The sequence below is a fragment of the Sceloporus undulatus genome, chromosome 5 (genome assembly GCF_019175285.1).
Source record: "Sceloporus undulatus isolate JIND9_A2432 ecotype Alabama chromosome 5, SceUnd_v1.1, whole genome shotgun sequence".
Taxonomy (NCBI): domain Eukaryota; kingdom Metazoa; phylum Chordata; class Lepidosauria; order Squamata; family Phrynosomatidae; genus Sceloporus; species Sceloporus undulatus.
This window is the reverse complement of record NC_056526.1, coordinates 141,760,143-141,777,642: the sequence shown is the minus strand read 5'-3', so window position 1 is coordinate 141,777,642 and position 17,500 is coordinate 141,760,143. Positions and strand designations below refer to the sequence as shown.

At 37.3% G+C, this 17,500-nt stretch overlaps 1 protein-coding gene across 1 annotated transcript in view; it reads left to right on the top strand.

Moving 5' to 3' along the window:
• RXFP1 (relaxin family peptide receptor 1) overlaps positions 1–14,046 on the top strand; it is a 42,748-nt gene extending 28,702 nt beyond the window's left edge. The window contains 11 exon segments of the mRNA XM_042469440.1: positions 1,485–1,556; positions 3,394–3,468; positions 3,751–3,822; positions 4,074–4,145; positions 5,013–5,084; positions 6,043–6,114; positions 6,726–6,797; positions 9,156–9,385; positions 10,282–10,692; positions 11,050–11,268; positions 12,810–14,046. Of these exon segments, the coding sequence (XP_042325374.1) occupies positions 1,485–1,556; positions 3,394–3,468; positions 3,751–3,822; positions 4,074–4,145; positions 5,013–5,084; positions 6,043–6,114; positions 6,726–6,797; positions 9,156–9,385; positions 10,282–10,692; positions 11,050–11,268; positions 12,810–13,111 (1,669 nt within the window). The 3' untranslated portion in view covers positions 13,112–14,046.
• Positions 14,047–17,500: the final 3,454 nt, after the last annotated feature.

Genomic DNA, 17,500 nt, shown 5'->3' with positions numbered 1-17,500 from the left:
TGATCTCCTTTGTGTGATATACTCAATGGAGTGCTTAATATACTTTACTTCCATATTTGCTCAGTCTGTACACTTGCAAATAAACTTGATTTATTACAGTACACTATAAGATTTTAGCAGCACTCTTTCAAAGAGAACCAGTCTTGAGTTAGTGCTGTGCTCCTGGGAAATCTCACTGCAAACAGTATGGCAAGGCACAGAAGTGTTGTTTTTATTTAATTAATCACAATGTTTAAGATAACACTAATAGGGACTGAAAGAAGTGCCACTGAATTCAGTGAAACTTATTTCCAAACAGACAAATGAAGAAATTTACAATACTATCTCACCCGCATCTCTTGGCAAATGCTTTCTGAAGATCTTAGAAAAGCCCTTTTACACCTAGATGATCACTCCTCTTTGAAAAGGGTTTGCAATTCTAGATGTGGCACCTTACTTAGAAAAAAATAATAAAAAAAGGAACTCATGGAAATTTGGTGCTGCACTAAAACATTGATTGCAGTTTGTCTACATTGTTTTTGTAGAAGCATTCTTTAGGGACAACTGCTCATTCACATTTTTGTTTTTGTTTTTTTGAAAGAAATGGATCTCAGCTAATGTTTAGTCTGGTCAGAGAATGTAGTTGGACAGTTTTGTCTGCCTTTCTCATTTGTGCCTCTGAATAGGTCTGCTTCTACACTTGTTGAAAAACAGATTAGCTAGAAATCGTGACATTATTATCATTTTTATGTTAAGAGAAAATTCATTTTACTAGTAATCTTGATTTAGAAGCAAGCGGCAGAGTAGGAGATGTCAATGACAGATCTGTCAGTGTTCTGAAGACAAATAGTTCCTCTGTGCCTTTTCAAATGAAGTATTATCCTATGGGGGGGGCTCTGTGATATACTGCAACTTCATAATACTATTCTTTGACATGACAAAGAGCTAATCAAATTATGGCATAAACTGACAAGATAATTGCTCACATGACTATTTTTCCAAAAAAAAAGTACTTTGAATCTAGTTAAAAATGTTCCTGTCATCATTTTGAAAAAAGAACAGAAGTAAAGTTGTCAAGAACCTGAGAACATTAATAGAGAGACCTGTATTGCTTCTCACCCAACTTTATTCACAAGGCCAATATCAACCAAGTACTTGCTCTCCCCCAAATTAGCATTTTTTTAAAAAATATGATTGCCTTTTACAACAAAAGCATACAAATACTTTCAGTGTAGTCGCACCCATCAAAGCTACAAGTTGAACTATATTAAAGTTGAACTGTTATGTACTCTGTGAGACATTAGGTTGGGAAGCTGTTGTAGTCCTACAGACTTGACACCAGAAGTGGTGATATGGTTCCACTTTAAGTATTCATTTTCTGAAAATGAATATTATGGGAGGCCATTTATATATTTTAAAATGGATAAAACAGTGGGGGGGGGAGGGATGCTAATTTCCAATAATAGTACATTTTGCCTAAGATGTACCTTTTTCCTGATTTACAGTATAATTGAAAACAATACAGTGAAATGTGTCACCCCATTAACCTTTTATGGTTTGAACTCACTTATTCTCCTGTAAGTATTTAAAAAATAATTTTAAAAACACAATAACATATTTTTAAAGCATAAAGAACTATGTTGTGCAATGTTTGTATCAGGTGCTGAGTTATACAAGAGTAATTTAGAACTGCTTATCCAGAAACTGAGAATAAGTGTTGGTTTCTATATGATTACAAGTGATATGATGATGATGATGATGATATTCCATCAGCTGAAGACACCAAAAATACACTTAAGTCTTTCTGATCATTCTAGCAGTCTTAATGAGATTACAATTAAATTCAAATAAAAGTAGGGGACAGAATGTGAAATAGCACAATTTAACTGTTTAGGATATTTAAAGATTATTAATAATTGCTCATCATGGAAATTTCTCATTATAGAAAGGAATCGTCCCCTATGGAGTTTTAACACTCATATAGCAGTATGAACAATTTGTGCTGAATTACTGGCTCCCTACTTCCACATTGTCTTCTTTGTATTTTTTGTTCTCTTTATGTTTCTCTTTGCACAGACACAGACTATGACTGTTTCAGTTCATATCATTAATTTTAGGAACAATGGTGTTAAAAGAAAAGTATTTATATTAAAAAGTCTATTGCAGCAGAGCATGCTGCTACAAGATAGCTACAGTTCAGGAGTTTGTCCCCAATTTATGCTCCACCTTTTCGATTTCTTACCAGAAAATTTAAAGAGCTACTGTTTTTCCTATAATGCCTGATATACTGTACTGTACTGTACAAAGTGGGTTGATCTATGTCCTTTATGCAATTTATTCTCTTATATCCTTTCAAGTGTTAGCCCAGAACTATGAATCAAACCAAGTATTTAAGCATTCCAGTTCCAAACTAATAATTTATTCAATATGCCTCCTGATGTATCAGTTGCTGGGAGACATAAATGGAAAGTTACTATCACACATATCCTGCGTATGGATTCCCATAGACACCCAGTTGTTTCTGCAGGAATATAATGGCGTTTTGGTCTAATAGTGCAATGAAACAGAATACACAAAGATGATTTATTGAATAAATTAGTCAACAGAAGATCTAGCAATGTGCTGTTTCAAATGGTATACTGGTGTTTCTTGATTGTTAGGATTCAAGTGCTACAGTAGCTCTGTCTCCCGTGAATAACTTTACTTCAAAGCTGGTATGGCTGTCATTCACTTGAAATTGTAATATCAGTTTCTTTTGTTGTTGTTTTCTTGCCATTGGCCCTTCATATGTAAGTAGAAGCACTGGTATCATAAGAAGACTCAAGAAGAAGGTGTCAAACCACATCAGAGTGTAAACAAATATAACAGAAATGCTATAAAATGCATTTCTGTACTTTCTTCTGGTTACTTGAACTGCTTGACTGTTATCAAAGGATTTCTTGCCTTCATAACACATACAAACAGCACCTGTCAACTCAGTACAGGTTCATTGCTCAGTCCTGATAGATTGTGCTGTTTGTCCTTGTGCAGTTCACAAGGATTAAAGACCAAGTCGGGAAATGTTGAGTTAGGACCATATATCTAACAGGAAAGTGATAACAGCTCTCACATCTGGGGAACCATTTGTACGGACTACAAATGTGCTACCTACCAGTATGTTTTAAAAAAATTACTATACATAAAATCATATATAAGTCACACATCATTCAATTCTGATTTGGGGCACATTAAAATTTATCACATTGAAGGTTTAGAGGTTTATCTGTTTTATCTGTTGCTGTGTGTGTGTGTGTGTGTGTGTGTGTGTCAGCAACAGATAAAACAGATAAACGTCTATCAGTCTCAGAAATATATATCCCAAAAACCACATTTTCATTACCATCAGCCTAATAATATTCTTATTCTTTTTTCCAGAGATTTGATGTACAATACGCTTGCCCAATTGCCTGACAGACATCTTTGTCAACATATGTCAAGGCTGAATTGGCTGTGAGTCTTTTTTTTCCTCTTTTCTTCCCCTCCCCATCCAAAATGTAAATTTTATTTAAATCACATTACGCATCTCTTTATTATTCACAAAGTTTTTCTACAATGCAGAAAATAAAATGTAGCAATTCTTTGAGTTTCTAAAAAGCAGTTGCTTTGTTTTCATTAAAATTTAGATGGCGATGGTGAAATACAATTAGAATAGTCCTGAAAGTATGAAAGATGACATGAAAATAATACCAGGATTTTATCAGAACTAACATAGTGTTTTCTCTTCTTTCCTAGAGACCTTGAGGGCAATGATATTAACAATTTAAGAAATGCCACTTTCATGTCCTGTAGGAGTTTAACAGTGCTGTAAGTAAGAAACATTTGTTACTGAACAAAAAAAAAAGGGGGGGGGATCTTAAATACCTACAGTATTTGCATTGGTCTTCATGGGGAAAAACAGATTAATACCATGGAAAGGAGTCCATATAAACATCAGCTTAGCCATTAGCACAGGAGGCACAGAGACAGGGGCCTGAGCTAACTCTCTTAGACTACAGAATGCTGTTGTTGAAAATCATTTTGTAAAATACACTGAATATATCTTTGTATTCCTTCAGAGTTCTGAAAAGAAACAGAATCACCTCTCTAAATGAAAATAGCTTTGCTGCTCTTCAAAGATTAGCTGAACTGTAAGCGGATTATTATTATTATTATTATTATTATTATTATTTCTCTCAGAGCAAATTCACCCCTTTTTGTCACTGTATTTAGTTATATAGTGCATGTAGTTGTAAGAAAGGATGTCAGGCATAAGCACTGGACTCAAGCTGCCTCTCTGAAAATTAGTCAAGTAAAGGAATGAAGCAATATATGATGTGAAGTCAAAGGCTTTCATGGCCAGCATCCATAGTTTTTTGTGGGTTTTTCAGGCTATGTGGCCATGTTCTAGAAGGGTTTCTTCATGATGTTTCTCTGAAGATGCCAGCCACAGATGCTGGTGAAAACGTCAGGAAGAAACTCTTCTAGAACATGGCCACATAGCCCGAAAAACCCACAAAAAACAATATATGATGCCTGCTTACCTCTCATGTAGCTGTGTTGTTGTTGTTTTTAAAACCCTCAAACAACAGTCGCTGGGGATGTGGTTAATAATCAGGCTTGAGATTGTGGCACCCAGGAAGAAAGGGGCTTATTTGGCTAGATGCAAGTCTGCCTTGGCAAAAATGAGAACTTTTGTGGCCACGTTATAAGTGGAAAGATTTGCTTACACATTCCATGCCAAGTCCCAATGGACTTCCATAGAGCTGCTTTGGAATGCTATTACTCATTCCATGCCTAATCTTATAAAATATGAAATTGCCGCAGCTAATAGTAGATGTCTTATTTTTCATTCTGACATTAGGTCACTTACCAGGTTCTCTGAGTGTCCACATAAACAGCAACCCATTTCATTTTACTTGGAAATAACATGGAATTCAGTTGCTCCTTAAGTTGTAAACTTTGATGTTAAAAATTTGCAGCAGTATGAACCAAATTCTGAGTTTTTTCCTCCGCAGAGATTTGGCTAACAACAAGATTGAATGGCTTCCTCCAAAACTATTTAAGGAGCTGAAAGAACTCTCAAAATTGTAAGTTTTTTAAAATAACTTAATTACTATACTCATTAAATGTTTTTGTTTTCTTTTCCTGAAAAAAGGGAAATCATGTTAAAATAAAAAGGTACACTAATGTTATTTGACATATTAGTTATTTCAATTATTTTGGGGGTGAATTCTGGTTTAGATTTAATTGTGCTGAATTTAACAAGATGGCATGATCAAATCCCATTACTCCAAAGCAGCCTTTCTCAGCCTTTTTACTGCAAGAAATCATTGAAATAATTTTCAGGTCTCAGGGATCCCCTGCATAAAAATTATTATATCTACTATTGCTGTGTGCCTTCAAGTCCTTTCTGACTTATGGTGACCTTAAACCAACCTGACTGAATCACGGGGTAAGAGGGAGCTTGTCTTTGCCTCCCTCTGAAGCTGAGAGAGTGTGACATGTCAAAGGTCATCCAGTGGGTTTCCATAGCCGAGTGGGGATTCAAATCCTGATCTCCAAAAGCGTAGTTCAATTTTCAAACCACTATACCACACTGGCTCTCATTATATTTACAGCTCAAAAGAATGTTTTTTGACAAACTCTCCTCCAGAGCATCCAACCATTTTATATTTAAGAATAAATACTTCAAGCTTTTTATTCAAAAATAACTTTTATATCTCCAGAAGAGAGGTCTCTGCCAGTTTATGAACTGTTCTTCAGGTACGTATACTGAGTAGATAAAGGAACTGTTTACAACAGAGATGCACTTTCAATTAAAATGTCTAGTTTAGCTGCTATTTTTAATTGCCCTGTGATGAATTCAATATGTTACAGTTCTTTCAAGAGCTGTTATTCAGGTCAATGTAAAAATAAATAAATAACAGGTAGTTCTTATATAGCGCTTTATCTATCAGTGTAACTAAGGCATGGGAATATTTAGCAAATGTAAGGTAACTATAAAATTTTAATTTAAGTCATGATTTATTCCATTCTCTTTGGCAGAGATCTTTCATACAATCCGATCCAGAAAGTTCTAGCAGATCAGTTTGATTATCTTACAAAACTCAATTCACTGTAAGTGTGTGTGGTCCTTGTGCTAAAGTTTCGTTATGTTGAGCCTATGCACAGATACTTTTAAGGGGAAATTATAGACAAAGTTTATTAGAAAAGGGAGACATATATAATGATATTTGTTAATGTAGTCCCCATCATTTTTAGATATCGCAAATTAGGAACTATGTAAAAAACAAGGATATTTTGCTATTTAGAATATTTTATAAACTGAATTATTTACAGTTCTACAACTGTTGATGGCCTTATTGTTTAGGTCTCTAAAGCAGCTGGTATCTCACTAAGTACCTTTACTGGAAAAAGCCAGTGAAGCCAAAGAAAATTACACTCCTTACATTGACATACCTGATAGTGTGCCCCATTTAATCCAGTAGGTCTTATTTTTTCATAGGCATGTATTGGATCAGTTTGTCAAAGTAAATGGACATCATAGCCTTGACTGTGAACTGAACTGAAAGGCTATTATTAACTATATTCTGTAGTTTTCACTTTTCCTCTTTTTTGTGCAGTACATTTTAAATATAAGAAATATTCATGTGCTTTCAGCCATTTCTCCCAAACCTTTCCCTCATTGATATACCTAAAATTTGTCCCCTCTATATCCATGTATCTAGAAGCCTGGAAGGTGTTGAGATTACAAATATCCAAAGAAGAATGTTTAACCCACTTAGAGAGCTTTCTCATATGTAAGTATCCTATAAAAAAAATTTATTTTAATATCACAGATATGTATCGGAATTCTAACAACCTCCCATAGCAAATTATTGTAAGAGACAGAAGTCCGCCTTCATTCTGTGCAGTGCAATGTCAATTTTTTTAAAGTTATATAGGATTTTTATGCATATTCATCAAAACAGGAATCCATGCAAATATGTCAGCTTTTGGGAGGCACTCCCAAGGAGTGAGTGAGTTGGGATGTTTGCATTTGTTTCCAGCAGTGGGGTAGTACCACTCTGCATTTGCAGCATCCCATTCAGATACATTTTAAGTCTCTTTACTTCTTTCAGGTCAGAAAGTCTTTCAAAGTCACTAAATTTTGTGCAGTTGCATGTAAAATGCATCAGGAATTTATTTTAGTTGTTTTACAACTTTTGTACTAGCTTTACTGTAACTACTCATTTTATGGAATTTTAACTTTATTCTGTGTTGCACAATCCCATGTTAAATTACTTCATACCATATTCCTTAATAATATGTTGCATAAAGTTATCTTAATAATTGTCTGGTTTTTATGTTGTTGTTGTTGTTGTTGTTGTTATTATTATTATTATTATTATTATTATTTCATTGTATTTAAACACAACTATTCAATGCATGCCAGTAGGTGGAAGATGCTCCTTACATGCCATTACTGTGTTCTCCCCCCCCCCCCCTTCTTTCTATGACAGGCATTAAAATCGGGCCAGGTGACATCTGATGCCCTGAACAGGTTCATAACTTAAGAGCCTTGCCTCCTCAGAGCATACTAGTTACACACTTGTATAAGGGTTTTATCTTGACTTTAACTTGCCTCTGAATTGGGGTGGGGTGGGATCTTTCGCTGTCTCCACAATCTGTTACCATGAGCACAATCTGGGGTTGTAGGCTAAAACATCTGGAGCACCAAAGACTTGCTGTCTGGTTATTATTATTATTATTGACCTTTATTTATGAAGCGCTGTAAATTTACACAGCGCTGTACATACAATCTTTTTAGTTAGACGATTCCCTGCCCTCGGGCTTACAATCTAAAAAGACATGACATAAAAGGAGAAGGGAGTGGTGGAGGGAAAGGGTAAGAGGTCCAGCAGTTCCACTCTGGTGATTTGTTATGTTTGATTTTTGGTGATTCAGTTATAGTGGTTGATATTTAAATGTTTGCTCTAAATCTGTGGTTTATTTTTTTTATCAATGTATATTTTTATGTGATGAGATGGAAATGTATTGTACAGAAACACACATTGTGTTTCACTTACTAAGCAGCTCAGCAGTACACTACATACTCTGCATTCTAGAGTCCCTGCTTCATTTCCCAGCATTTCTAGTGTGGAAAAGACTGTGATCTGAAAATTTAAAAGCTGCTGCCAGTCAGTATAGATAGCAGTGACCCTATTTGATTACTGGTCTGACTCAATATAAGACAGCGTCTCACATTTCATTAGCAGCTTCTACTGGAACCTTGCATATAGAAAATCAAACTTGACCCACATGAACCTTTTAAGCAAACTGTCTTGCATTTCACACTACACACAGTTCTTCCTGTGCAAGCATATTCATCTCGGTGTTCAGAAATGGGAATGTTTTACTCTTGGAACACACTGCTGTTGGAAAGTATGGGTAATAGTAATTTCTGCAAAAGGTTTAAAATCCTATATAACTTATGTACTGTGGTGGAAATTCCTTGTTGAAATAAAAAAACTATAGAAAGATGGAGTCACCTTTGTCAGCCAGAGAGATGGTTTTTGAAATAAAGGCTTGGAGTTTAGAAAAACTAGAGCAAAGGAATAAGGAGTGCATCTTGACCTGGATGGAAGCTGGCACCAGTAAAAAAAGACATAACATAAACTACTGAAATAAGGATACATAGTTGACATTCAGAAGCAAGGTTAGAAGGAAGGCTACAGGAGGGGGTAAGGAGTGATGATGCAGTTTTAATGTATGCATGTATTTCTGTTCTGATTGTAAGAATTCTGTATGTTTAAATTGTAATTAGCCAGTCAAGTGTATTGAAGAAGCTTCTTTGTCTTCAATAATATAAAAAGAGCCATTTTGTCTTGTTCGGGGTCTCAGCTTTTTGGAACTTGAATTCCACTGAGTTCATTGTTTTCGTTTGTCGACAATTGGAAATAAATTTATGGATTTTCAATTACTAGGTCCTCTTGCCAATTCTTTTGCTCTGTCAATCCTAGATTTTTAAGTTTCCTGAAATTTCTGTTACAGTACGTTTATATGATATACACTGAAAATTTAGGTTAATTTATAAGTTCTATCAGGAGTCTATTTCTCTGTTACAAATCTACCTTAACTTGATACTAAAAAGTATACTCTCCTTTTTATATTCTCAGATATTTTAAAAAATTCCAGTATTGTGGCTATGCCCCACATGTACGCAGTTGCAAACCAAATACTGATGGAATCTCGTCCTTTGAAAACCTACTGGCTAGCATTATACAGAGAGTATTTGTCTGGGTCGTATCTGCTGTTACTTGCTTTGGAAACATCTTTGTGATCTGCATGCGGCCTTACATTCGATCAGAAAACAAACTCCATGCTTTATCAATAATGTCACTCTGCTGTGAGTATTCTCCTCCATGATTGAAGCATCATAAAAAGGATTATAATTTTGTCGCAGTCTAACAAAACTGCATGTCATAAAAATAAAGTAAAATAGATACTAGTTCCCAGACCCCAAATGGCTAACCATAAACACCAAACCTCAGACAGAATAAGATTGTGTAGTATTTCTGGAAAATGCTCAGGCTTGGCCTTTGGAATCTTTGTAAATGTGCCACTGATTTCATCATCAATATAATTATGACTATAATATTACAAATAAATTGGAAAGAAAGCTGTTGGAGGTGCTACCTTGTCTGGTGAGAAAGGCTTTCTGATCGTAACAGTTGCATGACAAACAGAAATTGATGATTTTTAAAAAGGAGGGATGTGGTAGGGCTTTGTTTTTCATCACAATGTAGACACTAATGGAACTTAACAATGCCAGTTCTTTGGTGATGTAGTTTGAGAGCCTCATCTGTAGCCATGTTGGGGGAAACCAAGGGCTCTGGATTTTGAAAATCGAAGATTGCCCCCCACACACTTCAGAATCAATTCATCTTCTTCAGTAATTTATTCAAATGTTTTTTGTAACATCAACAGCATTGATTTACTTTTTCAGGCTTTGTGCCAAGTGACATAACTTTCTAAGGTTTGCCCACAACACACCATATCAGTAACTGCCACCAGCAAAAACCACAGTCAGCTATATATCTACAAATACAAATGATTTCTAAGGTGGAAATGCAGCCCACTGATGAAAGTGCTATCTGACAACGGAGTGGTACTTCCTTATCAACCAAGTATTCCCAACAAGCTGATCATCTGCAGAGATTTCTATTGTTTGCAAGAAGCATTTTAATAATAAAATACAATGCTCACAAACAAGAAAAACTAACACACATTTTTTCCCAATAGGTGCTGATTGCCTCATGGGCATATATTTATTTGTGATTGCTGCTTTTGACTTGAAATATCGCGGAGAGTACAATAAGCATGCTCAGTTATGGATGGACAGTATCCATTGCCAGCTGCTGGGATCTTTAGCCATTTTATCCACAGAAGTCTCAGTTTTACTGTTAACCTACCTAACTTTGGAAAAATACATCTGCATAGTTTATCCTTTTAGATTCTTGAAGCCAGGAAAATACAGAACAATTTCAATTTTGGTTCTCATATGGCTTATAGGGTTTGCAGTGGCTTTAATTCCACTAAGCAATAAGGACTTTTTTCAGAATTACTATGGTACTAATGGGGTCTGTTTCCCCCTTCATTCTGAGCAGTCTGAAAGCACTGGAGGACAGATTTATTCTGTCATCATTTTCCTAGGTAAGTAAATTTCATGTCCATGCTAGTTTATTACAGAATAGGCAGAATAGTAACTGTGTGGGCAGGATGTAGATCAGGATCTACTGGTTAACCTCAAGGATTTCCATTTCTCATTGGTATAGCAGCAGTGACAACAAAAAGCTTTGTTCTTCTCCTATGTAAGCTGCTTAAATCACAAAAGTTTGGAGAGACGCAGAAGTAAATTTGTATGTTTAAGGATTTGTGTGCTTTGTTTAAATTCCAGTTTTACACTGGCAAACCATTATCTTCTATAGTTATAATCCAATGAGTTTATACTGTAATTTGCTATAGCAAGCTCCTAAATAAAATTACAACACATCTTGTCTTCTGCAACAGGTGTTAACTTGGTAGCATTCATCATCATAGTGTTCTCCTATGGATGTATGTTTTATAGTGTTCATCAGACAGCTATTACTGCAATGGAAATCCGGAATCATGTGAAGAAAGAGATTACGCTTGCCAAACGGTTTTTCTTCATCGTATTAACAGATGCACTATGCTGGATACCCATATTTATACTAAAACTACTTTCTTTACTTCAAGTAGAAATTCCAGGTACTGCCAATTTCCTTTGCTATTGTTCTGTTTTATTTTTCACAGCAAAAAGGGGGGGAGCATAAATAGAAGATCACAAAAGGTGAAGTTCAACTTGCAACAAAATGCTGCAGTGTATCCTCAACTGCCCTCCCTCCAGTAGATCTAGCTCCCCACCAGTCATGTTCATTATTCTGCTTTGGTCAGGCCCCACCTGGAATATTGTGTCCAGTTCTGGGCAACACAATTTAAAAAGGATGTTGAGAAACTGGAGTGTGTCCAAAGGAGGGCGACTAAAATGGTGAAAGATCTGGAAGGGTTCCTCATTTCCTATGAGGAACGACTTAGGGAGTTGGGGATGTTTAGCCTGGAGAAGAAAAGGTTAAGAGGTGATATGACAGCCCTGTTTAAATATTTGAAAGGATGTCATATTGAGGAGGGAGCAAGCTTGTTTTCTGCTGCTCCAGAGAACAGGACCCGGAACAATGGATGCAAGCTACAGGAAAAGAGATTCCACCTCAACATTAGGAGGAACTTCCTGACAGTAAGGGCTGTTCGACAGTGGAACACACTCCCTTTGAGGTCTTTAAGCAGAGGCTGGATGGACATCTGTCGGGGATGCTTTGATTTGGATTTCCTGCATGGCAGGGGGTTGGACTGGATGGCCCATGCGGTCTCTTCCAACTCTGTGAATCCATTCTCCCTGTCCCATTGCCTTTTTCTCTTTTCAAGCTGACATGCAACATCCTACGTCTACTGACATGCTCAGTCCTCACCAGATCATTTTTGGTGGGGGTTCTTAATGCATATTTATGTATATGTGCCAACCGTGCATTTCCCTGAGCCAATTTCTCCAGTGCACCATCTAGGTTTAAATTCTTTCAACACTCAATATCCATTATTAGACGAATGGATTCCTATTAACTTCCATGCATCTTAGGGTACCAGAAAAATAGCTATTCACTCTCTTGAAAGTAGAATTTCTCCATAGTTTTAGTCTAATAGAATATTTGGTAGTACACAAAAGCTCGCATAGACACATACTAAGAGCAACTGGTTGAATAAGATCCCATAATTACAACAAATAAATTCTTCATTAAAATATAGGGGCCCTTGGTATCAACTGTGTTTTGGTTCCGGGACACCAGGGGATACCAGAATCCATGGATGTTCAAGTCCCGTTAGATACTATAGCTAGTAAAATGGTGTCCCTTATATAAAATGGCAAAATCAAGATTTGCTTTTTGGAATTTATAATTTATTTATTTTTTAATATTTTCAGACCGTGGACCCTTGTTATATGCTGGGGTTTGGTTCCAAAATCCCCCGTGTATGCTCAGGTCCCATTAAATTTAATGACATAGTAAAATGGTATCCCTTATAAAAAATGGAAAATCAACGTTTGATATTTGAAATTTATACTTTTTTTGAACATTTTCAAACCGTGGATGTTTGAATCCATGTATAAAAAATCCGTGTATAAGAAGGGCCGACTGTACTTGAGTCCATGGATTTGGAGGGTCTTTACAGGTACTATTAAGCAAATATTCTTCTACCTATAGGTTCTATAACTTCCTGGGTTGTGATTTTTATACTGCCAATAAACAGCGCCTTAAATCCTCTTCTGTATACGCTGACCACTAGACCTTTCAAAGAAATGATTCATCAAATTTGGCACAATTACAAGCAAAGAAGGTTCTCAGGAAGCAAAGATAGTCAGAAAATGTATGGACCATCATTTATTTGTGTTGAGATGTGGCCTATAGAAGAGACTTCACCAAAACTAACAAAACCTGCCTATTATACAGATTTCTCTGAAGGGTCGATGTTTACACACTCAGAAAGACAAAGTTTATACACATGAAGATAATTCCAGGCATTACATGACTATGAAAATTTGCACATTCAGCTTTCCTATCATGAAAACTTGACCACCTAAAAAGCAGACTCACTGTTCCAGACTGAAGTATGGCAAGATATATGACTATGTGAATCTATTAACAGCCTTTCTGGGAGAACTATCCTAAGGTGCTGGTGGGTGGGAAGGAAGATATTTATTATTGTGACAGCTTGAAGACTAACAAAATGAGCTATGGTCAACAAAGGCTTATACTATAATAAATTTATTAGTCTTTGATACAGGTTTTTGTTTTGTTTTTGCTACTTATGTACTGGTGGGTAAAATGTACTTACGAGCGGGCTAGCAGAACTTCAAAGGAATAAAAATGGCCAAAGGTTTGTTTTGCAGCTTCAATTTCAAGTGTAATATTTAACTTGTAAAGTTTATGGACACAGAAAAAAACAACCACAATCTCAATAAGCAATATTAATGTAAGCAAGGGAGTGTTTTTCGTGAGGTTACAAATCTATATCCTCTTGTCTGGGAGCAAGGCAAATATAGGATTGCATTTTGTAACATACAAAAGCTAAAATGACTTGGATTACTGAATATCTGGAGAATGAACAAAGGTAATCGATTTTACATAGCTGGCAAGATTTCTATCCTTGCACAACAGTGATTTATATGGGAAACCACATTTTTATGACTTCAGGTTTGCAATATAAAGCACCGTGAAAATAGCAATGGCCTTACTGGTTGCAAAAGAATTTATTCATGTTTGCACTGGATGTTCTGAAGTGTAAAAGAACAAAAGTTGCATACTTGCACTTGAACGTTTACAGATTTTTGCAGTACCTTGAACTTGGCTATAAACCAAGAAATTGTATCCAATTTCTATTAATATGTATAAATATTGTTGTGTTTGAAAATAAAGTACACTCTGGGGAATGAACCTGTAACAATGGTGTGTGTGTTTTAAAAAAAACCCTGAAAGATCAACAGTATACTATTTAAATTGTTTTTCTAGACACTGATTTATGCATTACTTGTTAAAGCTAACACAAAAATAGGTATGTGCTGTTTCTTCGTTTTAAACAATAACAGGAATGTACAAAGCATTGATATGGTTTAACATAAATGTGGATTAGTTACCTCAGTTTTGCTTCTAATTAGGAAGGCAATGTTAAGTTTGCTTTATTTTGTCTTCAGAGTAATACTATTTTCTCTCTGCCTTACTCAGAGTTAGGAATATAAAGCTTTACTTATTTTATGTTTGCATTGAAAACATTTTTCCACAGCTAGACAAGTCTAGAAGAGCCTTCATGAATTTTAAAACATTCTTTTCAATTTTAAAAATGTTTGGTGAGAGCTTGTGCAAAAGTCAATGTATTTTGACCAATTAGTTATTGAATATGTTGTCTTTCTCCTGGCATGGAACCTAACATGGCTTACAAACACATCTTAATTAAACGCTTTGGACAAAAACATCATGCTGGAGGTTTTATGTGCAAATGAAGTTTTTTGCCAATACGTCTTGAAATGTAGAGACGTTTCAAAAGTGTGAATATTCTTTATATCCTTAATCTAGGTCAGCATGAAGGCATTAATGCTTCAATGCTATGCAAACTCATCTGGAAAAAGATCTGTTGAATTCAATAAGACTTTAGTGCCATGGTTCTTAACCTGTGGTCGATGGACCCCTTTGTTGTTGTTGTTGTGTGCCTTCAAGTCATTTCTGACTTATGCCATCCCTGTAATGTGGATTTCTTGGCAAGTTTCTTCAGAAGGGGTTTGCCATTCCCATCCTCTGAAGCTGAGAGTGCATAACTTGCCCAAGGTCACCAAGTGGCGTTATGTGCTGGAGGTGAGATTCAAACCCTGGTCTCTGACTCATAGTCCAATCCTCAAACCACCACACCATGCAGACTCTCTCACAATGTCCTCATAGGGGGTCCATGAAAGCTTGAAGGCTGCTGAACCCTCCTCTTCCTCACAGTAGAGTAGCCTGGCTGGCTAAGCCTGAACATTGTTGTTCAAGCAGCTCCACCTACAAACTGCTGGGAAGAACAGGAGAAAAGTCCTCCATAGATGGCGTAACTGTAAATGTTTCAGTGTATTATTATTATTATTATTATTATTATTATTATTATGGTTTTAAATTTTGAGTTAAGTCTTATGGAGCTCCAGCAACAAAAGATATTTAAAGGGGGTCTCTCGCAAAAGGTTATGAACCACTGCTTTCGAGGTTCAAAATACCTACAGGCCAGACTAGCTCGAACCTACAGGTCTGTTGCTAACAGTGTTGACATCCACATAATTACATTCTCAGCCAAATTCAAGAATAGGCTACAATTGCAGAAACTGTAGCATGGCAACTGCCAAGGTGAAATTGAATTAATCACAAGAACTACAAAATGTCTATCAGCAGCACTGGCTACTTAATTGTAAATGTTAGAGGAAAGATGACAGGCCATTCAAATCTCCTACAAATATACTTTATTAAGAGAAAACCAGTTAGTTTTTTTATTTGAAGCAGTTATGTTATTAAATAAATTTTACACAGTATTTATATTGAACAGTTGGTAACTGCATGTCACCGTGAATCAGGATTTCTTTGCCTATGTCTTCATAGGTTTCCAAGGAAAAAAATAATATAGGTGTCGTTTTCCTCGGTGGTTTAATTTACTGATGAAAGATTAGATGTTCTATTTCATAGAAAATAAAAATCCTGAACACAAGTATAGAAACTACAATACACAAAAATATGCTTATCTCCTAGAAGGCACATAGGTTTCTTCAGGTGCACTTTGTTTTTGTTGAAGTAGAAAAAAGTTGCACAGATCCCAAGTATCAGTGAAAGTTTTAAGATGCTGAAACTGTCCCACTCCCAGAACTGCAACTCCAAGCATGCACCGCTGGAAAAGCGCGCCCCACGTGAAAGAAAATGGGAGCCCTTTCGCACCTCCAGAACCACAACTCCCAGAATGCACTGCGGGAAAAGAGCGCCCCAAGTGAAAGAAAATGGAAGTTCTTTCCCACTCATAGAACTCCAATTCCCAATATGCACCACGTGGAAAAACGCCGCACATGACAAAAAATGGGAGTCCTTTCCAATTCCGAGAACTCCAACTCCCAGCATGCACCACGGAAAAAGGACTCACACAACAGAAAATGGGAGTCCTTTCCCACCTCCAGAACTCCAACTCCCAGCATACACAGCAGGAAAAGCACGCCTCACGTGACAGAAAATGTGAGTCCTTTCCCACTCCCAGAACTACAACTCCCAGCATGCACCGCAGGAAAAGCATGCCTCACATGACAGAAAATGGGAGTCCTTTCCCAATCTCAGAACTCCAACTCCCAGCACGCACCGCGGGAAAAGCATGCCTCACGTGACAAAAAATCAGAGTCGTTTCCCAGTCTCAGAACTCCACTCCCAGCAGGCAAAGGGGAAAAGCACGCCCTCACGTGGACAGAAAATCGGAGTCCTTTCCGACTCCCAGGACTTCATCTCCCAGCATGTACTGGGGACCAAAATGGGAGTCCTATCCCACTTCCAGAACTCCAACTCCCAAAATGCACTGCTGGAAAAGCGTGCCTCACGTGGCAGAAGATCAGAGTACTTTCCTACTATCAGAACTACAACTCCCAGCATGCAAAGGGGGAAAAAGCACGCCTCACGTGACAGAAAGTTGGAGTCCTTTCCCACTCCCTGAACTTCATCTCCCAGCAGGTACCGGGGGAAAAGCGTGCCTCACGTGACACAAAATGGGATTCCTTTCCCACTCCCAGAACTCCAACTCCCAGCATGCAGCGCGGGAAAAGCACGTGTCACGTGACTGACAGAAAATGGGAGTCTTTTCCTACACACAGAACTCCAACTCCCAGCATGTACAGTGGGAAAAGTGTGCCTCACGTGACTGAAAATGGGAGTCCTTTCCTACTACCAGAACTACAACTCCCAGCATGCAAAGGGATAAAAGCGTGCCTCACGTGACACAAAATCAGAGTCCTTTCCCACTCCCAGAACTCCAACTCCCAACATGCACCGCGGGAAAAGCACGCCTCACATGACAAAATATGGGAGTCCTTTCCCCCTCCCAGAACTCCAACTCCCAGCATGCACCGCGGGAAATGCATGCCTCACGTGACACAACATCAGAGTCCTTTCCCAGTCCCAGAACTCCAACTCCGAGCATGCAAAGGGGGAAATGCAGGCCTCACGTGACAGAAAATCGGAGTCCTTTCCAGCTCCCAGGACTTCATCTCCCAGCATGTACTGGGGACCGAAAATGGGAGTCCTATCCCAATTCCAGAACTCCAACTCCCAAAATGCACTGTTGGAAAAGCGTGCCTCACGTGGCAGACAATCAGAGTACTTTCCCACTACCAGAACTACAACTCCCAGCATGC